Below are 23,493 nucleotides of genomic sequence, written 5' to 3'. Positions count from 1 at the left end.
TAGAGGATAACGTTCAACCAGCAGAGAAATAAATGGAAAGCCTAGAAGTGACTAGAAGTGAGCATCCATCGAAACATCGACTGAAATGTGGGGACTGAAGTTAGGAAACAGAATGCATAAGATATAAACTTGGATGAGGCACAAGTGATATAGCAAAGAAGGTGTGGTGGGGTGGGGGGCATAAGAGATTGTCCATATATATCAATTTCTTTATTGTGTCTAGCTGGGGGAGGAACAAAACAGACAAATGTAATAACTGAGATATCAGAGTTTTTAAAGGGAAAATATTAACCACTAAGAAAAATAATTAAATTAGGGGGTAGAGGGAATGGAGAGAAGCGATTTGAAGGTGGAAATGCATTTATTTCATCATGCCCATGGAATTAGGGTACAGTAGAAACTCTAAAGAGAAGTTTGCCTATGGCACCTTTTGCTCCCAGCAAATGTCAGAATAGATAGTCTGTGGGGAGGCAAGGCTATTCTTCCATTCCAAAAACACCTAAGTATTGTAAGAAAAAAAAAAAAGAATAACATTTTATTACAGATTTTATTACACCCAATGTGGGGCTCAAACTTACAACCCTGAGATCAAGAGATTCATGCTCTTACCAACTGAGCCAGCCAGACACCCCTAAAATGTCATTCTTACTGCTGAGCTCACCAGACATGAAGGAACTATTCAAGAAAACCAATACAACACACACACATAGCTATACTTGTGCATACTTACAACACAGTCCAATCTGTAGTCAGCACATACAAGGGGTGCATTCCCTTGAGGGCCGGCAATGATCCTGACACCCCAGCTGGCAGAATAAGTCAGGAATCTGGAAGGCTGTTTACCAGTTCTAGAAGGATTGGTGGCACCCCTGGCTTCTTGAGACAAATATAAAGTCTCTCGGAAGGAAAGCACACACCATTCAGACTCTCAGAATTCCATGGTGATAGTCAGTAAAAGTAAACTCACGGTGAAACATGGAAACTTTAATAAACGACAGCTGGCAGAAGCAACCAACAAAAGATTTAAACTTTCAAGGTGTTCAGATGATAGAATGATCAGATACAGAATATATAGTAACTGCTAGGAGTGCTTGGCTGGCTCCATTGGTTAAGTGCCCTACTCTTGATTTCGGCTCAGGTCACTGTCTCAGGGTTGTGAGATCGAGCCCTGCATTGGGCTCCGTGCTGGACGTGGAGCCTGCTTAAGATTCTCTCTCTCCTTCTCCCTCTGCCCCTGCCCACCCTCTCCCTCTCTAGAAAAAAAAATCATATAATAACTATTTATAAAATGTTTAAGAAATAGAAGATGACATCACGTACACAAGCCAGCGCTGAGATAATATGGAATGTGATCAGGCAAATCTGAAAAAGAAACTAGGAAGAGCTTTTGTTATGAGACATTGACTGTAGAACTGTTGAAGAAAAGCTGTGCATTCTGACATCACTGGCAGAGAGAATTCGTGACTGGAAAACAGATTTGAAGAAATTATATAGATTGTAGCACGAAGGTAAAAGAAATAGGAAAATATGAAAAAAATTGAGTTAAGCGATAACAAAGAAGAAAATATTGATGTATGTCTAACAGTCCCAGAAGGAGACTAGAAAGAATGGGAGAGAGGCAGTGTCTGGGAAGAAACCAGCTAACACAGAGCCTGTGCTGTGTAGAATATGAGTCTTCCCACTTAGTAGGGGGCAGTCTTCTAATACGGACCCAACAACCCGTCTCCTCCTACCCATGTCTTGTGTAACATCCTCCCCTTGTACATCTGATAAAACTACTGGCTTGCTTTGCACCCACTGAATACAGCAAAAATCATAGGATGCATTTTAAGCAACTCCTGGGCCAAAGGGAAAGTCATAACCATAATTGTGAATTATGAAGAAAATAATGAAGATGAAAATGCTAGATATCCTGACATATGATGAGTCTCAAATACTCATAAACAAGGAAGAAGATAAATTAAGTGTCCACTTCAAAAAGTATGATAGGGGAACAATATACATTTCTAAGAAAACAGAATAAATTAATGAAAATAAAAGGAGAAATATATCGTTAAGGAAACAGAAAAACTATAGACAAATATGAGGTGGCTCTTTGGGGGGAATAATGAACTAGATAAACCACTTGCTAACCTAGTCAAGAAAAGGGAGAAAGCATGAATAATAAGACAGAAAGAAAGGAGAAAGAAAAAAGAAAAAGACAAACAGAAAGAAGATAACCAAAATGTAAAGGAAATTTTTTGTACATATATATGTATGCATGTAAATTTTAAATAATAATCACTGATCACTGAGCTCGATTCTATGTATATAAACTTGAGATGAAATTATAACCTTATAAGGATATAATATATGATATTCCTTATGTATAAATTAATGGAGCTATTTTTCAGAATAGAGTAAAATGCGGGGCGCCTGGGTGGCTCAGTCAGTTAAGCATCTGCCTTTGGCAGGTCATGATCTCAGGGTCCTGGGATCGAGTCCTGCATCAGGCTCCCTGCTCCACGGGGAGTCTGCTTCTCCTTCTCCCTCTGCCTCTATCTCAGCTCATGCTCTCTGTCTCTCAAATAAATAAATAAAATTTTTAAAAAAACAAAACAAAAACCCAGACTAGAGTAAAAATGCATATAAAGACCTACGGAAGCTGGTCAATGAGCTACCCTTCCAGAAACCCTTGGGCCCACATGCTTTCTTAGCAGTATTTTTCACAGACAGATTCTATTCAATCTTTCAGAAACAGATAACACCAATGCATTCAAACTGTTTAAGAGCACTTGGAGGGGGGGACGTTTTCCTTATTCTTTATATTAATTAATATCACATTGAAACCAAACTGAACAAGATAAGCACAGGAAAATAAAAAAGGTTCATTCCAAACTCATTTATGAATACTGGCGAAAATCCTAAATAAAATTTACTAATATAGTGACGCATACACCATGACCGAGTAAGGTTTACTCCAAGAATCTGAAGATGTTTTAATATTAGAAAACCTGCTAATATAATTTGCCATATTAGTAATTCAAAGAAAGAACTCATCTAGTCCTCTCCATGGATGCTGAGAAGACATTTGATAAAATTTAATCACAACCTCTTATTAAAATTCTTCACAATATACATAAATGGATACTTACTTCATCTGATAAATATCTATCTCATGGGGAAACATCAGAAGCATTCTCATTAAAGTTGAGAAGAATGTATATTGTCACACTGTTATTATTTTAGATGAGAGAAAGAATTAGGGGCTAACATAGAATTGTGTAACTAAAAAACCCAAATGACTCAACAAAGAACTATGATAATTTCTAAAAGAATTCAGTCAGATGGTTGGGTATAGAAGTAAAATACAGTAATCAAGGCTCTTTATAAATAGCCACTACAACCAATTATAAAGATAGAATGGGATAAAAGATCACATGCAAATAGGAAAAAATATTCTATAGGGATAAATAAAGTAAGAAACTTATAAAATATACGTAAAGAAAATTTTAAAATTTCCCTGAGTGATGGACGGAAGATGTCTTGAATGGATATAAAGAAACACTATGTAGGAAGACTCAAAAGTATAAAGGCATATATTTTGTCACTAAGTTAGTCTCTAAAATAATATAATTGATCTTAAAACACCAACACAATTTGGACCTAAACAAGCACATTCTGAAGACCATATGGAAAAATAAACAAGAAAGAATAGCCAGTAAAACTGTGAAAAAGCATATGGTAGTGTATTAAAATTATTTTATAAAGCTACAGTCATGTAAATATTAAGAGGTACATGATTCTATCAGTGGAATAGACTGGAAAAATCCAGAAATTTATTTTAAAAATAAGACCTAAAGAAGTGTAATATATTACAAAGATAGCATTTCAAATTTATGGGGAGAAATGAATTAATCAATAAATGGTACGGAGCCACCTGAGAAGCCATCTGGAAACAAAGGGAGGTTTGTGAGACTCCTTACCTCAGACCTTACACTAAAATGAATGACTGCTAGATAGAAGATAGAAGTGCTAGAAGATATCACATTAATTTTGTTTACAGGTTAGGAGTAGGAAAGACCTTTCTAAGCATGACATAAAACTCAGAAGATAAAGATATTGATATATCTGATTTTACACACATATACACGTGCACACACCCACACTTCTGCTTGACATAAAATGATTTTAAAAAACTGCAAAAAAATTTGCAACTCATATTTCTGCTAAAGGGCCAATTTCCTTAATATATAAAATTTCCAACAAATCACTAAAAAAAAATCTATAATCCCAAAGATTTAAAAAGACAGTCCACAGAAAAAAGAACACAACTGGCTTCTTAATATATGAAAAAATGCTTAAAGTCATTAATAAAAGGAATGCCATTCAATCAACAGACTCATTTCCTAAATGCTCAGATTGGCAAGGACTAGAGAGGCTGGGTGAAGATGTGGGAAGACAGGAACTTCCATATGTTGCTCATGGGAGTGTAAATAGATAAGCCTCTTTGGAAATCAGTCTGACAATATCTATCAAGAACTGAGAGGCATGTCCCTAATTTCATTTCAAGTTCAATGACAGGCAAAATTAATCTGTGGGGTCCAAAAGGAAGATAGTGATTATTGCTGGGGGTCAGTGAATAAAAGGGGGCTTTAGGGAAGCTTCTGGAATTGCAGAGATATTAGATTTCTTGTTGTGTAGGTTAAACTGATGTGTTCAGTTTGTAAGAAAAATGAATGTAACTGTACGTTTAGGATTTGAACTTTTGTTTCCTGTTGTGTTACATACAAGTGAATAAAACTCCAAAAATTACATACATGCGAAAATGACCTTTTAGCCACTTCTAGGTATTTATCTTGTAAACTAATGGTTCTCAATTTGGGGTGATTTTGCCCCCCTGCAATATATTTGACGATGTGTGAAGACATTTTTGGTTGTCACGTCTAGGGGATGCCCTTGACTTATAGTGGGGAGAGGCTAATGTTGTTACTAAATATCCTAGAGTGTATAAGATAGCCCTGCAGCAAAGAATGATTTCAGTAGTGCTGAGGTCAGGAAACTCTCCTATAGATAAACTCAATAGTAATGACAAAAAGAAAAATAATAAGTTACAGTGGAGATAAGAGACTCTTAATTATAGGAAACAAACTGAGGGTTGCTGGACAGGAGATGGGTGGGGGGATGGGGTAATTGGGTGATGGGCTTTAGGAGGGCACTTGATGGAATGAGTACTCGGTGTTATATGCAACTGATGAATCACTAAATTCTACCCCTGAAACTAATAATACAGTATATGCTAATTAAATTGGATTTAAATTTTAAAAAACCTACAGTGGAGAATCCTCCAAGACACCTTAGCCAGGTGACCAAGGTTAATATCACCAGTACAGTAGTCCCCCTTTATCCACAGGGGATGTGTTCCAACACTCCCAATCATGCATAGCCTCAATCTAATCATGAGAAAACAGCAGATAAACCCAGATTGCAAAATAATTGACCGGTAATGCTCAAGTGATGAGCTCACGAAAGACAAAAAGACCAAGGAACCCCCACAGATAGGAGGAGACCAAGGAGACAGGGCTAACTAAATGCAAAACAGGATCCTGGTACAGAAAAAGGACATTGGTGGGAAGACTGGTGTTATCTGCATATATTTCAGTGAATAGTATTGTACTGGGATTAATATCCTGGTTTTGGTAAGAGTTCTACGGTCCTTTCTATAAGATGCTGACACAGAGGGAAAGCTGGGGGGAAAGGTATACACTTTCTGTACTATTTTTGTAACACTTCTGTAAGTCTAAAGCTACCTCACAATAAAAAGTTAAAAAAATAACACAATCTGTAGTTTAAAAAAAAAAAAGATGGGGCAACTCTATTTACAAAGGTATTGAACAACTCTAAAACATAGTTAAGAGAAAAAAACCAAGGGGCGCCTGGGTGGCATAGCGGTTAAGCGTCTGCCTTCGGCTCAGGGCGTGATGCCGGTGTTATGGGATCAAGCCCCACATCAGGCTCCTCCACTATGAGCCTGCTTCTTCCTCTCCCACTCCCCCTGCTTGTGTTCCCTCTCTGCTGGCTGTCTCTATCTCTGTCAAATAAATAAATAAAATTTTTTAAAAAAGAGAAAAAAACCAAGATACACAACAGCATGGCAGGATGCTAATATTTGTATGAAACAGGAAATCTACAAACGGTTATGTTTTGAATTTCACACCTTGTATGATACATTGCTTATTCAGAAAACAAACGGATTCTGAGAAGTCACACTGATAACAAGCATCTGTGGTGGAGACAGTCTTTGCTATCATGACTTCGTGCCCACAATGAACATTTACAAAGTATCCATCAGAGAAATGTAAAAATGGCAATGTGGCTTTTCCTGAGTGAATTCTTTCTTTTCAGCCTCAATGCCACTGCCTCACTCAAGTCCTCTTCCTCTCTCATCTGGACAAATGCAATCATTTCCTGCAGGTCTTCTTAACTGCAGTCTTCCTTATGCTCAACATATCTGCAAAATCTCTTTGGAAACACACATCTCAACTTAACCCACCCATCACTCCCTTCGGGATTCACTTAAAACGCCTATGACATAGCCCCACTCCTCTCCCTGCCGTTTCCACGCACGCCTGTACTATGTGCACCTGACTACCCACGTCCCACAGCTCGTCTGTGCCCCTGTGCCCTGCACGGGCTGCTGCTTCTGCCGGGAAAGGCCACCTTGGTGCAGGCTGTACCACGCCACACTGGAGAAGTAAGGTGGACAGTGAGCGTGACCTGCTGCCTGCCTTCAGAGAGCTCAGTCCAGGGAAAGAACCAGAAGCGAAATAAATAATCTGAATAGACAGCCATGAAATCATCCTCTGTGTTCTTCAAGGCCAAATCCAGGAGCCCCATCTTTGAAAAGTCTTTCCTTCTTTTCTCCATTCCCACCAGGAAGAACCCATCAGGGGTCTAAGAACACTCCACCTCCAACTGGTCCTGCTGAGTGACAGTCCCATGTGTCTCACCTGCTACCCCCTTGGCCCCCTCCATCCTGAATTCGTGGGTAGGAGGAACTGGCTGTGTTTCATTGCCCCTTCCTCTCATTAGCTGGAAGCTAATACACATATTAGCATTGCGTTATTTTTTAACTTTTTATTGTGAGGTAGCTTTAGAGAGGAGTTACAAAAATCGTACAGGAAGCTTCCCCCTGTGTCTGCGTTTTACAGAATCCGAGAACCATTATCAAAACCATTAATCCCAGGACAATACATGTGGCAGCATGTATGGGTACACACCCAGACAAGCCTTGCTGAATGAGCAAATGAATGAACCAATGAATGAATGAATACATTCATGCCTGAGGCCGTGCACTGCTTTGATAGCACAGGGAAAAGCTAACATACTCTAAGCTTTCCTGAGCTCAGGCTAAATACTTTATCAGAATTATCTCATTAGCCCTCAGGCCAATCTTAGGAGACAGAAACAATCACTGGTCACACTTTGCATTGACCTACCCCAGCTGCGGAGCTGGGACCTTTCCTGACCCTAGAACACATACTCTTATCCACTGGTTATAATACTGCCTGTTGATGGGTCCCAATTTCCTCTTTTGCTTCCTCCCCCTACAATCTCGCATTCTCCGCATCAACCAGGCACGCGGGCTCATCACTGTCTCATATTTGCAGAAGAATGGAATGCTTTGGGCCCTGCGCCTGTAATGTTCTGTTTGCAAGTATCACTGGGCAACATAATCTTGGCTCAAATGAAATGTATAGCCACTCAAGCCACATCAGGGGTGGGGGTGCACAGGCTGCCCCGGCTCCTGTCCCAACAGCAGGAGAAACTAGGGCACTCAGCTCGAGACCAACTCCTGGATAAGAGGAATGAAGGAGGATTGTGTGTCATGTACAGGTAAAATTTTACCCCGTCCTGGATTTTAACTTTCTATTAAATGGTGAAAATGTCAAGTTTTATAGAAAAAAAAAGGTGAAATAAGGTCAGATGGGAAAGCAAAAATAAAAAACAAAAACAAAAACCACCAAAACCCAAAAACCCAAACAAAACAAAAATTCCAAAACCAAACCAAACCAAACAGCAGTGGAAAGCTACTGGTCCGGGACAAAGAACAAGGAAAATGAAACAGCTGTCTGGTTCTAGCATCTGTTGCCTCACTGGCTACATTTAAGGTTTGGCAAAAGTCGTATCAACTACATTTCGCAGCAGAGCGCCTCCAGCGGCTGTGGGACAAACACGCCCGTGCCAAGCTTCCCTCCTGGGCCTACTGTGAAAACACAGGCAAGGTCTGAGTTCCTCAGGAGACAGCACTGTTCAGGCATTCAAAGCTTTACCATTTTTCTTCAACTGGCGGTGTCCGGTGTCCGTTTTAAGTGCTGGGGCGGTTGTTCTGTTTGTCTTCCTCACCCGGCACCCACTGAGTGTTGGGAGAGCGGCTCTGTCTCCAAGCCATACTGAAGGCCATGGTTATGTAAAAACCCTCAGAAATGTGTTGCTGATAACACAAGCCAAAAGGGAGATAAAATAAGAGCTGGATGAAAAAGTTACTAATCCAAATTTTCCACAAGTACTACTGCAGTTTGAAGCCTTCCCCCAGGCTGGCATGCCAGCCCCACTTCTGGAAGGCTCCCTGAGCCCTGAGGTTGGTCACTCCTTCCATGTCCTGTAGGTCGCAGAGACGGTTACCTGGCGGGGCCACCTTGGGGGAGAGAGGGGATGCCGCTGGGTGAAGGTAGGGCTAGGGGACCCGGGCACTCTGCTGGCAAGGGGGGGATGGGGGACAAGAAATGGCAGATAATACACAACTTGCAAAGTCTGGAGAGCTCTCTGAGGAGGCAGTCTACTGTAAACTTCCAAACACTTCTGGAAAATTGGGGCCATCTGCTGCCAAAGCCCAACGGTTTTGAGAGAGGCTGCAGATGCTGGGCAGGAGGCTGAGACTGAGGCAGGCAGGACAGCTTTCAACCTGGCACCCAACCCAACGTCCTACCGCGTGGCCCTGTCTGTCTGAGAGGGGCAGGGCGAGGCTCTGGTTTGGGCCAGCCGCCCACTCTGGCCAGGTACTCGGCATTAAAGGGGCAGGTTTCATTTAGATCGGCAGTTCCCAAGCCCGGCTGAGTGTGAGATCCCCGAGGAAAGCTGTCTTCTCTACAGACTCAGAGACCAAAGATCTGGAGGAGGGCACTGAAACTTCTGATGTTCTCTGGAGGAGCTTCTAATGACCCACCAGGTGTAGAAGTGACCCACATCAGAGAAAAAACCCGTAGTGCCAGGTGGAATTCTGACACCTGGAACTTCCCGGACCCCACAGGGATCTCTAGCCATCAGGAGGCCTGTGAGAATCTCTATGGGATTCGAGAAAGTTCGCAAAGAGCCTTTCCACGCCGGGGGACTGAGGGTGTGTGTGCCGAGAGAGGGACTGGAGAGCAATGCCTGGTGCTCCTAGGATAGCAGGAGGAATGGCAAGGACAGCACGAGGAAAGATACAGAAAAGAAGGACCAGCCAACAAGACTGTCAGCTAAACAGTGTCCCCTCTACCACTGGCTCCAGGATGGACAACAATGGTACTAACTAACCCTCACTGAGTGCATACTACATGCTAAGTACTCTAACTCATTTGTTACTTAGCCCTCAAAATAACCCTACGATGTGTAAGTGGAGCTGTTTTTCCCATTTTGCAGATTGGAAAACTGAGGCAGAAGAGACTGTGTAGCTTGCTCAAGAGGCAGAGGCAGGACATGATCCCGGCTGCCTGACTTGGGAAGCTACCTTTTTAAGTACTGTGTGATGGGAACAGCACCTCCACGCTGTGCTGAAAGGCCAAGAGAAATAAACAGGAAGAGCAATCAATAAGTAGAAAGACGACACAAGACCCTCGAATGCCTATTACCTTTCTAGACACTCTTGCCTTCATGAAACAACTGGTGTGACAGGCACAGGTCCATCCACTGCAAATGCCATGACGTGTAGGCACACCCTTGCTCAAGTCAGTTACAAGGCTGGTGTTCAACACTTCCCAGCACTACTTTCTTCTCTAGGTGGGACGGTCATACACAGGCTTCAGGGCAATGATGGTGGAATGTGTTGCCAAGAAGGTTGTAGGGTTAAGTGTGAGCGGTCATTACAAAGCACCTTTCAACCCAGAATCTCCAGGGTGATGAGGGGGGACAGAGAAAGATCTTCCATGCAGGAAAGGGCTGGGGGCTTTACGAGGCTGTGATCATTGTCACAATGTTGTCCTAACTCTGCATTTCTTCCTTCTGTCTCCAGGAGCCATGTCACATTCTTCCTTTCGGTTGAGGGTACCTACCTTGGGCTCTCTCACTCTCTGCTTCACCCAGCAGGATATCTGAGCCCCGATAGTTTTACAGTCTTGTTAAATAGTGCCTTTGCTTTCCAGTGACTTTCCTGACAGAGACAGGAGGAACTCGTAATCATAAAGAAGATGGATGGGGCTAATTGTGTAAAGTTCATTTCCCCTTTGTAATAAATATTTACCATCCAATGTTTATAACTTTTATGTTTGGACTTTCTTGAAATGCTTTATTGAATTAAAAACATCACATTACCATTGGCTAAAAGAGGAGACAGCTATATTTGCCAATAATTGCTGCAAGAAATGCCAGCTATTGATGCCAATTTTTTTTTTGGTAGTTCATATTTCCATAGACAGCTTTGAGCCTTACAATACCAGCATTTTGCAGACAGACATGGATGTAATGGTGATGGTGTGGGGATCTCCAGAGCCCTAGACATGAAAATGGACTGTATTTTAATTTTTCTGGGTTCTCTAGTACGCAAATCTTTAAGAAGGCAAGAAATCGGGTTAATATTTGAAGTTAGGCTGTTCCCAAAGCAACTGTTTTTCCCAAGTTATTTACCCTATGCCTTTAAATGCGGAAATGGCTTGTAATTTTGATTGATCTTAAAAGAACATACACAAAGTCCCAGTCAGGAGGAGGCTCCGTATTTAAAATTCCAACTAAGAAGAATAATAGCTCATGGCAAGCCAGCACTTCCTGTTGGGGACAGATGGTGGTGGCCTGCCACCGCCTAGCACTGAGCACCTGGCCTTGTGCTATGAGGCACCTGGGGAGCCTATAAACACCTTTGCAGAATAATCTTTGTCAATGCATAGTTATAACATGCATAAGATTGCCAAGGAAACAATTAAATTTAAGTATAATCCAAAATACAAAAATAAGTACCAATTTGTAGTATAGTGTTTAGTAACGTATGTTTCTTTGTCAACACATTGCCTGAGAAGATCTGGCCCTGGGTATAATAACCACCGTAATTTTCAGGATTATTTATTTGAGAGAGAGAGAAGAGAGCAAGCAGGAGGAGGAGCAGAGGGAGAGGGACAAGCAGACTCTTCGCTCAGCGGGGAGCCTGATGCAGGGCTCGATCTCACGATGTTGAGATCATGACCTGAGCAGAAATCAAGAGTCAGATGCTTAATCGACTAAGCCCCCCAGGCACCCTAACCACTGTAATTTTAAAGTAGTGGTGAGCGTAAATGATAACCTGAGATAGCAGCTATAACCATCACGCAGGATGAAACTATCTGGGAGTCCTAGTCCTGAGACAGTCATGGGTGATGTGAAGACTGCTGGCTTACTGCCAACACCCGTGGTTGAAGGAAATACAGTTGGCCCTTGAACAATACGGGCGTAGGGATGCCGACCCCTGACACCACTGAAAGTCCATATGTAACTTTTGACTCCCCAAACACCTGACTCCTAATAGCCTACTGCTGGTTAGAGGCCTTACCAATAACGTAAACAATTGATTACCCCGTATTTTTAGGTTACCTATAGTATACACTGTATTCTTACAATAAATTTAGTTTAAGTAAAAGAAAAGGTTAAGAAAATCATAAGAGAAAATACATTCAGGGGCGCCTGGGTGGCTCAGTCAGTTAAGCATCTGCCTTGGGTTCAGGTCATGACCTCAGGTTCTGGGGATCAAGCCCCATGTCAGGCTCCCTGCTCAGTGGGGAGCCTGCTTCTCCCTCTCCATCTGCCTCTTCCCACCCAGCTCATGCTCGCTTGCTCTCAAATAAATAAAATCTTTTAAAAAAGAGAAAATACATTCATAGTACTGTACTGTATTTATATAAAAAAAAATCCCACGTATAAGTGGGTTCATACAGTGCAAACCTGTGCTGTTCAAGGGTCAACTGTATTCATTTCAGTTACAGGTCGGAGAAAAATAAAGATGCAAACTTTCATTATCCTTGTTCACAAAACCTCCGAAATCTATCCGCAGACCCTGGTTTAGAACCCCTACTTCTGCACAATAATAAAGATGTGTCCACGAGAAACACAATTCTTTGAGAGGATAGGTCTCTCCCTTCTTCCAGGGATAAGCTTTTGTTCCTCATAAAAGGCAGAAGCAAAATGAAAACCTTTCCCGCCGGTAGTCATGGTGGTTAGTATTTTTCTCAAAATATAATCTCTCCAGTTTCTTTTCTTCTTATTTTTATGGGTCTGTATTCCAGAAAATGAAAAAGAAAATGTTCAGCTCCTCAGCACTGGTGTGTTTTGTGGTTTTCTTCCCTTGGCGGTGTCCAACCTTGGTTACATTTCATTATTTTTGTGTCTGTGATAGGCTTAAAATTCTAGAAATTTCTAAAACATACACACACACACACACACACCCACTTGCCTCACTGATGTTCAGGTATTTTTCCAACCTACCCCCACTCAGGAATGCCAGCTGAGGGGCTTGCCAGTGAAGTTCTCACTATCAACAAGCTTTGGGGGAGTCCAGACCTGAGAACATGGATGGCATTCCCAACTGTTATGCATGAATGTGGTTTGTAAAAGAAGAGGTTCCTCCAGATTCTTGGAGTTGGAATGGCTTCATGATATTCATTCCCCTACAATTCCTGGCTATGAGTGTCTTTCTTTTTCATGGTATCTAGAAAGGAGTAACTTTCTTTCCTATTAAAGGGGCCCTCATGTGATTTGGAGGATTTTGCTGAGAATTCTGCATCACAGTTCCCTCTGAAATAAATGGAGACCCCTGACACGTCATGACGTCATGGGTGTGATTATTGTGAAGAACTAGACAGCTGGAGAAATGGGATGAGCACGGGGGCCACAAGGAGACTCACATCTAAACAGAGTATGTCATGGGTCCTAATGTCAACTGAACCATTTTCTTAGAAGAACAGAGTATAAATGACTAACATGAAACATGCACTTATAATCCACTCTACGTAACCTATTTCTAATATGCTTAAAGGGCCACAGGGATAAGCAATATATGCTCACATTTTGTCTCCTTTGTTGGCTTATTAGCTATAACTTTCTTGTGTTATTTGTTGGTTGACTTACAGTTGATACTATACATCTTTAACTTATCACAGTCTGTCTTTCTGTGTGAGTATTCCATCTCATACGTAGTATAAAAACCTTACAATAGTATACGGCCATTTCTCTTGCTCTGGCCTTTGTGTGAATATCATGCATTCTACTTCTACGAATGTCATAAACTCTGCAATACTGTACTGGTTTCCCATGGCAAAGCTACTAGTGTTTCCTCCTGCTTCTCTAAATAAACATTGTCATATACTTCATGGCTTAAGAGAACATCAATTTCTCATCATACGGTTCTGGAAGTTGGAAGTTCAAAATCAGTTGCAGTGGGCTTAAATCAAGGTTTCCACAGGGCTGGTTCCCTCTGGAGGCTCCGAGGGGAAAATCTATTTCCCTGAACTTCCCGGCTCCTAGAGGCTGCCTTGCTCTCCTTGGCTGACAGCTGCCTCCTTGCATGACTTCAGCCTCTTCCTTCAGCTATCATTCTGCTTTCTTCTGCTACCTATTCTGATCTCCTGCCTCCTTCTCAGTAAGGACCCTTCTGATTACATCAGGCCCATCCAGAGAATCCAGGAAATCTCCCCATCTCAAGATCCTTAACTGAATAAAACCTGAGAAGTCTCTTTTGCCATATAAGGTGAAGCTCACAGGTTCTGGGGATTAGGACATGGACATCGACCATGACGGTATTCTTCTTTTTTTCTGTAAGACAGTTGTTTAAATAGTCAATGATCTTTTAAAGACATTTGAGCATATTTAAGTATATCATATATTTGCCCATGTAGTTCCTACTTCCGGGATTCTTCATTTCTTTGTGTAGATCCGTATTTCCATCTACTATCATTTTCTTTCTGCCTGAAAGCTTTCTTTTAATATATTCATTCAAGTGTGGGTTGGCCAGCAATGAATATTTCCAGTTTTTGCATAACAGAAAAACTCCATTTCACCTTAATTTTTCAAAGAGATTTTTGCTGGGTGTTGATTTAGAAGGTGATGGGCTTTTTCCCCCTCCCTCAGTACTTTAAAGATACTGCTCTACTATCTTTCCACTTGCATTGTTTTGAATGAGAAACACGCTGTCTTTTTTTCCTTTATGTGTTCATAACTTTTCTCCTCTGGCCCCTTTAAGATTTTCTCTTTATCTTTACTTTTAAAGCAACTGGATCATGATGAGCGTTGGTCTAGATTTCTTCATGTTTCTTGTGCTTGGGGGTCACTGAGCTTCTTGGATCTGTGAGCTTATCATTTTTATCAAGCTTAGAATTTTTTTTTGCCATTATTTCTGTCTTTACTCACTCTCATTTCCTTGTAAGGTATCATCTGCACATATATATTAGGCCACCTGAAGACCCGCAGCTCACTGCTGCTGTCTTCTTTTTCTTTTTTTTTTTTCAAAGATTTTTTATTTATTTATTCGACAGAGATAGAGACAGCCAGCGAGAGAGGGAACACAAGCAGGGGGAGTGGGAAAGGAAGAAGCAGGCTCATAGCGGAGGAGCCTGATGTGGGGCTCGATCCCACAACACCGGGATCACGCCCTGAGCCGAAGGCAGACGCTTAACCGCTGTGCCACCCAGGTGCCCCTGTCTTCTATTTCTTATCCATCTTTTTTCTCCTTGAGTTTCATTTTGGATAGTTTCAATCACTCTGTCTTCAAGTTCACTGACGATTTCTTCTGCAATCGCTCATTTCCCAGCAACAGGGTCTCCTTCATTTCAGACAGTGTAGTTTTCATTTCTAGAAGTTTCCTTGGGATCTGTTTTATAGCTTTCATATCTCTCCTTAACATGTTCAATCTTTCTGCTACCTTCTTGAACCTAGACTATGGTTACAATTACTGTTTTAATGCCCTTGTCTGTGAATTCTATTTTCTGTGTCTTTCTTGGTCAATTTTGACTAATTGATTTTTCTCCTCACTATGGATGTACTTTTCTGCTCCTCTGAAGACCTGGTAATTTTTGATTTGATGCTAGACGTTATGAATTTTATTTTATGGAGTGGTGGATGATTTTGTATTTCTCAATATTTTTGAGCTTTGTTCCAGGACCTGGTTAAGTCACCTGGAAACAGTGTGATCCTTTCAGATTTTGCTTCTAAATTTTATTAGATGGCACTAGATCAGCATTTAGGACAGGGCTAATTTTGCCACGCTACCGATGCAACACCCTTCTGTGCATTTTATGTGAGTTCCAGAGGTGGTTCCCTCTTATATTTTCAGATGGCCTCAGGCAGTCTTCTCACACATACATTTCTGAGTACTAAGCTGAAGATTCATGGAGATCTGTGCACATTTCTGAGGTTCTTTCTTTATAAAGCTTTTCTGTGGGGCCTCTCTCGTGAACTCTAACTTCCTTGGCCTCTCTGTGCTCCCAGCTCCGTTTCTTCAACTCAAGAAGACTTGCTTCTTCTCAGTTCTCCCTCCTTGTGCCATAGCCTACACAAGTGAGCCAGGATAATCAGAGTGCTCACCTTATGTGCTTTGCATATCTCAAGGATCACAATTCACTCTTGCCGGATGCCCAATGTTAGGAAAAAATCACTATTTCATATAGTTCATCCGATTCTTAGTTGCTTCAGGTGGGAAGGTAAATCTGGCACCTGTTACTTTGTCTTGGCCAAAGACAGAAGTCAGAATAAGAAATTAAAGGCAACGTTGGGACCATGATCATTTTATTACATGAGATCCAAGTCAATCCTCAAGGGCATTAAAGAATAATAATGGTTATAAAGTTCAATTTGGCATTGGATTAAAAGACCATTCTGATTGGTTCTGGGTGTCTCTGGCTGCCAGAAGAATACAGGTGTTACATAATGCTTAATTTCTCATGGCCCTGAGAAGTTCAATACAGAGAAACACTGACCCTACAGATGTACACAGATTGGTTCTCTGCTCCAAAGGATGGGAAGCAGTGTTACCCAGAAAGATAATAACAGCACACGTATCAGCTCAAGTACTTGGGTACTGAGATTGTGACAGACTCAGTTCTTAGCACCTTATGTGTATTAACTCACCAGGAGCCTTGGATTTTACCAAGGAGGGTACTAATGCACAAAGAAGAGACTACAGACTTGGTCACTAGGAGTAAGACTGCGGTCACTCACTACCAGATCGACTGTGCTGCTTTGAACACTTTCTTGCCCTGGGAGGAAGCCACAGGAAAGATCTGTATGTATCCCTGCAAGACATTTGACAGAGTCTTACATGTACGTTGGTGAAACCGATCATGAACTCAGGTTTAGAGAGTCAATACATTATAATGACACAGAGGTCTCTAAGTTTCTCCCTCAACACAGCTTGTCCACAGGGCCATTGGTGGTTGGGTAAAGTCACAATGGGAACTTAAATTTGCTGTTACGGTTATGGATGGATCCCAGATTAACACATACTTATTGAGCACCTACTGTGTGTCAGGCACTGACCAAAGTACTTGGAAAACACTGGTGATTAAAGAAAGATTCCTGCCCTTGAAGGGTTTATCATCTAGAGGGGGATTATCAATAGTCATAACAAACAAGTGAATTATATAGCATGTTAAAAAATGATAAGTCTATGAAAGTAGGGCTTTCCCTTAGGGAACCAGGAGACCTGGGTTCTCTGAGTGGTTGGGAGAGGGTTACCAGAATAACATTTTAAAGATTTTATTTATTTATTTATTTATTTATTTATTTATTTATTTATTTATTTATTATTTCACATAAGTGAGTTGGGGGGAGAAGCAGAAGGAGAAGGAGAGAGAGAAAATCTCAAGCAGACTACCTGCTGAGCACGGAGCCTGACACGGGGCTCGAACTCATGACCCTGATATCATGGCCTGAGCCAAAATCAAGAGTCACATGCTTTACCAGCTGAGCCACCCAGGCGCCCCTTACCAGATTAAAATTTTAAATCGCATGGTCACGAGAGGCCTCCTTGAGAAGGTTGCCTCTGAAAAAACAAAACCTGCCCCAACTCAAAAAAGATGAGGCACTTAGTCACAGGGACAAGTGGGAGAAGAGTATCCTGGTGGAGGAAACAGCCAGCATGAAGCAGAGTGTGTCCCCGCCAGGAGCATGCCTTGCAGGTTCAAGAAAGAGCAGGAAGGCACTTTAACTGGAACAGAGTAGGTGAAAGGGGGATACAGAAAGAGGTGAGGACAAGGAAGAAGAGGGGAAGGGGCTCATACCAGCACCACAAAATGGGTGTTACAGGGAACAAGAAAGGAACAACACAACATATGCACGCCCTTCTGTCACACCGAACACCAGCTGAAACACAGATCCATAAAGGCACCACATGGGTAGACTGATGATACAGCCAGCCTTCGAATCCCTTAGTTGGGGGGCGCCTGGGCGGCTTAGCCAATTAAGCATCTGACTCGTCTTCAGCTCAGCTCATGATCTTGGGATTGAACCCCGACCGCCGTTGGGCTCTGCACTCAGCACGGAGTCTGCTGAAGACTCTCTCTCCCTCTCTGTCTGCCCCTCCCCCCATTTGGGCTCGCTCTCTCTCAAATAAATAAATCTTAAAAAAAAAAAAAAAAAGGAATCCCATAGTGGGATGCTGCCTTAGTTTGGCTTTGAGTCATATGGTGTGTCCCAGGCCTAGAGCAGCACTCCCCAAGTTCTTGGCTCCCAGCTGGCCTCTGTCTTTCTTCTCCATCAGCACCTCGTGTGCCTCAGCAGGACGTTACTGCCATCCGACTGTGAGTTCCCGCCATCTGACTGTGAGATTCACCCTGAAGGGAGCACCCTGGCCTTGCCAGCAGGAAAATTCCTGCCAGCTCCCTGAGGCTGCTGGCCATCTGTCAGCGGTGCTAACAGGTAGTACCCTCACTCCTGCTAGGTACTGGGGAGACAAGCGGCCATTTTATTTTAGTACTGATGAGCTCTCAAAGGCAAGTGGGAAAACATATTTTGTGGTTCCTGGTGAGCTGTGGGAATCAATGCTCAGCTTCCCTGTAACTTACAAAATGAGAGGATCTCACTTGATATATTTGTATCTGGAGCTTCTGGGGAGGAAAAAAAAAAGTAACATAGCTGAGCTGATCATGACTTGACATTTTGCTGTCTTCTTCAAACAAAATGAAGCTGGCAAAGGAAAATGAAATACTAGGTCTCCTTCCTCCCCTTTGGGTCTGTCTTTAAATGACTACACATAGTCTTTCTTTTCTCCCTCAGTAACAGACACACCCAGCCTCAGTCTGCAGCTCACCCCCCTCCTGGCTGTGTAAGCTCGGCCTGTTACTAACCTCTCTTAGCCTCTGTCTTCTCATCTGTTAAATAGGGTACAAAGCCTCTGCCTCGATGGCTGCAGTCAGGGTTTCTGTGACAGGGCATGGAAAGTTCTCTCTGCCCGGGAAATCATGAGCCCCCAGTATAGGTACCTACTTCCTCCTATCCCTCCTGGCCCAACTGGTGTGCAATTGCCTGGCTCCTAAAAGGCAAAAATGGCTGCAGCTCTCAGGGAGGAAGCGGTCTCTGCCCAGCTTCCCACCCCCATCACCCCACCGCCTCCCTCATGGGCCCCTAGCCGGGCCAGCACAGCCTGGCCTGCAACATCCCACCAGCCCTGAGGTTGCACCGAGTGGCTGCTCTGTGTCCCGTGACTCAGCAGGGCACTTCCCTCTTCTCTACCCCGGCTACCCAGGGCGTCTCTACCCTTCCTGAGTGCTCAGGGTCCTCCCTGGGGGTTCTATCCATGTGGATTTTTGTGCAGACACCACACCATCAAAGCACCCTCTGAAAGCTGCCCTTGCTGCTGATTCTGTGTCATCAGGTACTTTCAAGGACTGAGGCGGGGACAGGCAAACAGGGTGCCTCCTGGCTAGCACGTGATAAACGAAGGAGTCTTCACGGTCAAGGCCGAAGGTGAGCACCAGACACACCAGTAGGAGACAGCCGGGGGTGATGGAATCCTGGAGCTCACTGCATCTTCCCATAGAGGTGTAAGGTGCAAGGCACTGGGGTGTCCAGTGGGAGACGGCTCCGGAAGGGACCCTCGCTAGCCCCTCCGCGGGGGGTTGGGACAGGAGGACTCACTACAGTGCTGCGAACAAAAGCCCTTCGGGGAAACAGCTAGCAGGAGGTGCTGGCCTGCCTTTGAGGCGCTGCTCTTTTCTGCGCCCCAAACAATGATGGGTAGTGCCCCACCTGAGGGCCCCGCCCTGATTTCCCGGACCAACTCCTGCAGAGCCAGGAAGCACTTGAGAGGCAGCATCCCGCCTCCCAGAGTCCATGCGGACCTGTTCTGCGGGCTGCAATCCTGGGGTCTCATTCTGGAGGCACGGCCCCTTGCATGTCCGTCTTGGAGTTGGTCTCATCCTAGGTTCTTGATCCGGGAACCTGTGCAGCCTTCCAGGCTCCCTCCTTGGGACTCGATGCCATCCCGAGCCCCAGCATGAGGACACCTGCCACTGGGTGGCTCCGGAGTCCCACATATCCCCACCCCAGCTAGTCCTCCCGCTTCTGGCCTTCTGCTCCAGAGGACACGGGCTCTGCTCCCCTACGAGCCAACTGCCAACTGCCAGCTAGAATGCTGGCTGCTCTGGCCTCCCCCTGGGCCACAGCATGGAGATGGGCCCTGCCCCAGGTCCTGGCGTGTCCATCTTGGCACCTCCCCCCCGCCCAGAAGGGGCCACGCCGCAGCTTGCCGTCTACGGCATGGCGAGAACACATGTGCTCTGCAGGGGAACAGACCTGAGACAAATCCCTGCTCTCCTACCTACAAACCAAGCCATTTTCAATGACTGCTTAAACCTCTGAGTGTGTTCCCATCTCCCAGCTGGGGAGAGCAACGTGGGGAGCCTGTGGCAAGGGCTCACACATTTGAAGCTCTAGCAAAGGACAAACCACGCGGGCATTGCTCAAGTAAATGGTAACGTCTTAATGGGGTTATTGACGCTACAACCAAATAACCAATTTATGATTTAGTAGATGTTCCCGACCTGACACTTTCCAGCGCTTCCTGGGCTTTAGCTGCATTCCATAGCTATCCGGGGGTTTGATACCAGCTGACTGTACATCACTTCCAAGGATGACGTGTACCTGGGCAAATGCCCGTGAGGGTGTATGTGCACGCACGCGTGGGTCAGTGAAGGTGTGCGTGCATATGTGCGTGCGTGCGTGTGTGTGTGTGTGCGTGTGTGAGTGCGTGTGTGTGTGTGCGCGCGTGTGTGCGTGCATATGTGCGTGTGTGTGGCGTGTGGAGAGCGGTGCCCTCTGACAGAAGCCAGATTGCTCCCCCGAGCCAGCCGTCCGGTGGCTGCTTACCTCCATGTTTCTGCAGAAGGTGGCGTTGGTGCCGAACAGGATCTGGCACTGCTCGTCGGCGCTGTAGTGCATGCCCGGCAGCTTGTGAGGGAGGCGGACCGCGTGCTGGCTCCTGGGGTCTGTGACCAGCAGACAGGTGCTGACTTTTGACCTGAAACAGTCGAGAGGTGAGCTGACTTGCAAGTGTCCTGCCCAGGTTTTTGTCTTGATTTGTCAGCCAGGAGCAGGTGAAAAATCTGCATCTCCCAAATTATGGTAGGGTGATGCAGGCCCTGGGCACGTGGCTTGCGCGTTTTTGCTCTTTTCGCTCTTTTTCTCCCTGGCCCAATGCAGATCTTTACCGCAAAGGCAATGGGAGGTTAGCCACCAGGAAAGAGCCTGAGAATCACACCCGTGAGGCTAATGTACCTTTCTCAAGTTTGAGCATTCTTGGATGGAATGCTTTTGAAATAGATTCCGAGGGTATTTACTCAGAATACGACCTTGAGCAAAATCACTATGCTTAAAGAAGAAATAGAAGGTAGGATCGTTTTGCTTTATTTCAAATAAAAACCAAGTGCTTATTTCCAACTCTGCAGATGCTCTTGGAGGGTCTGTGGCAGCTGACGGGTCTAGGTGTCTCTTCCCTGAAAGCTGGCTGGTGGCACAGTCTGTAAAAGACATCAGGACTGCAACCAGGCTGGAAATGTTCACAGATGTTGAGAACAACTCTGAGAAACTGCACTGGGGGGCTGTGAGCCTGTGGCTCCATTAGGAGGTTAAATACTTGAATGCTTTGATTTCTCAATTCCCAAAACGAGGCAGATGGCCGTGGAAAGGAAACCCAGCCTCTCGCCAAGATTCCTGAGGAACAGGCTTGCACACAAATACACGCGTTGGGCCACCTCTCCCGGGCTCAGACACACACAACATTTTGACCGGCAATGTGTCTATGAGCAAATGAAAACACCCTGCCCTGTTTCACTGACCCTTCTGGGAAACATGAAACAATGTTAAGTGGCTTACAACAGTTCATTGAGGTTCTGTGATAACAAGTACTCAAGAGGAAATAGATTATATTAAAACTAACAAGTCCATTTTTAAGACTTGTGTACCACTTAATTTCCCCACCCGCGGGAAATGTCACGAAAGAAGACTCAGGATGAGAACAGAAGGCAGAGTGATGCCTGTGGCTACTCCCTCCCGAATTCACTGGGTGCTTTCATGTGTTACTGAACTGCAAAGTTCCACAGGCGGGTAAGACTCACTGAGTCCCTTTCGTCTCCACAGAGCGGACAGATGAATCTCGCTAAGTAAGGAAGTGATCAGGGTCTGCCCATCAAATCTGTAAGTTTGTCCCTGCGGTCTTGACACTAAGGGACCCTCATAGTACAGGAGCTAAGACTTTGTTTGACAAAGGTCTGAAATCAGATGGCCAGCATTCCATAAAAATCTGCGAGTGGAATGGTGCAGATGTATTCTGGAAAGAAAGTGGCAGTGAGATAAACAGAGCCCATCCCCACGTGGGAAGGAGGTGAGCAGACCCGGCTCCCCAGCAAATGTGCTCCCTATCACAGGAAGCAGCGTGAGCATTAAGGAAATGCCCTTTCCCGTAGCAGCCACGGGATGCTGCCAGGATGCTGTCCATTCAGGGTCAAAATACTGCAGAGAAACGAAATGGGGTTCTTTTCAAGTCACGGTCACCACGTTGATATTCAATCAAGCAACAAAGCCTGTATGATTAGCAGCTGGGTGCCCCCGTCATATCAGACACACACTTGGGAGGAAGTCTAGGTCAGAGTGGGGAGGTTCGGTACTGACCGCCTCTTTAGGCCAGCTCAGAGTTCTAAGAGATTCGTTTCTCTTTCCCACACTTGCTAAGACTCCAATTGTTGTGCCTTCTGGAAGTACTTTCTATTGTAGCGATTGTACAGAATGATTCAAGGACTTACTTGAGGAAGTTTTCAAGGTCATCGCGACTGCAGGAGGACCAAGAGAGGTCACTGGGGTTCCGGCCTTTTACCCACTCTCCTGACATGATGTGGGATCTGCCGGCGCAGGACGAGTGGTCATCGTCGTGGTTCATCCCCAAGCTGCCCGAGGGAAAGGAAAAGAAGAGAGGGCCACTTAGGCTACAGGCTTCCGCATACTGTGCCAACTTAGACCAAGCCTGAAAGACAAAGAGGGGCACAGGCCGGTACCCGGTACTTGGCTATTCTCAGCAGAGCACACCGACAGCCGTGAGCTTATAGAGAAACAGAGCGAAGAATTCCTTACTTCATGAAGACCGATAGAGCACACAGAACACCACTGCATTTGCTAAACGCATGAATAAATGAAGAAATTAAACTCACTGTGATAGCACGGTTCTTAAACTGTAAGTTTCGGATGATTACACTTGCTTTTTGACACTAAAATATGCCAACATTAAGGATCTAAGTGTTTTGTTGCCCTACGGGCAAGTCACCACGTGAAGGTCTAGCTGGGACCATCCAAGACTTGGACTTACATGATATCATGGGTGCAAATCTTCAAATCAGTGAAAAATTCGGCTTTTCTATCTTTCACATCAGTATACCTGGGTCCACCGAGATCATACCTGTCGCCTTCCCTGCCCAGGTGTACGTGACAGACACCAGGATGCCTGTCTAGATGTGTGTTGCTGACCACGCACCATAGGCTGAGTGACGATCTTAGTTTGCACATCTGACGTCACTGGGATAACCTGGGACACGGAACATAGGAGATCAGAGGGCCCACGCTTTGCTGACCTGTGATTTCCAGGGCAGACTCACTGTGCCAAAGGATGCCCATCCTTTGTCAACAAGCCCAATGGAGACAACATGCACTTTCCTTCATTCAAAAATATTTATGAGAGGTTTCCTGAGTGCCAGCTCATGGACTAGAAAGAGAACAAAGAATGGTGCACGATATGCCAGCCCTGACCTCAGATTACTGCCA

General features: G+C 44.3%; 1 protein-coding gene across 1 annotated transcript in view; it reads right to left on the bottom strand.

Moving 5' to 3' along the window:
- Window positions 1-23,493, bottom strand: part of ADAMTS17 (ADAM metallopeptidase with thrombospondin type 1 motif 17) — a 341,420-nt gene that overhangs the window by 153,403 nt on the left and 164,524 nt on the right. The window contains exons 9-10 of the mRNA XM_040642697.1: window positions 22,485-22,625; window positions 20,554-20,704 (exon numbers count right to left, since the gene is read on the bottom strand). Of these exons, the coding sequence (XP_040498631.1) occupies window positions 20,554-20,704; window positions 22,485-22,625 (292 nt within the window). The remainder of the gene's footprint in view (window positions 1-20,553; window positions 20,705-22,484; window positions 22,626-23,493) is intronic.

The sequence above is a fragment of the Ursus maritimus genome, unplaced genomic scaffold (assembly GCF_017311325.1).
Source record: "Ursus maritimus isolate PB19 unplaced genomic scaffold, ASM1731132v1 scaffold_27, whole genome shotgun sequence".
NCBI classification, from domain to species: Eukaryota; Metazoa; Chordata; class Mammalia; order Carnivora; family Ursidae; genus Ursus; species Ursus maritimus.
This window is presented reverse-complemented; position numbering and strand designations above follow the sequence as displayed.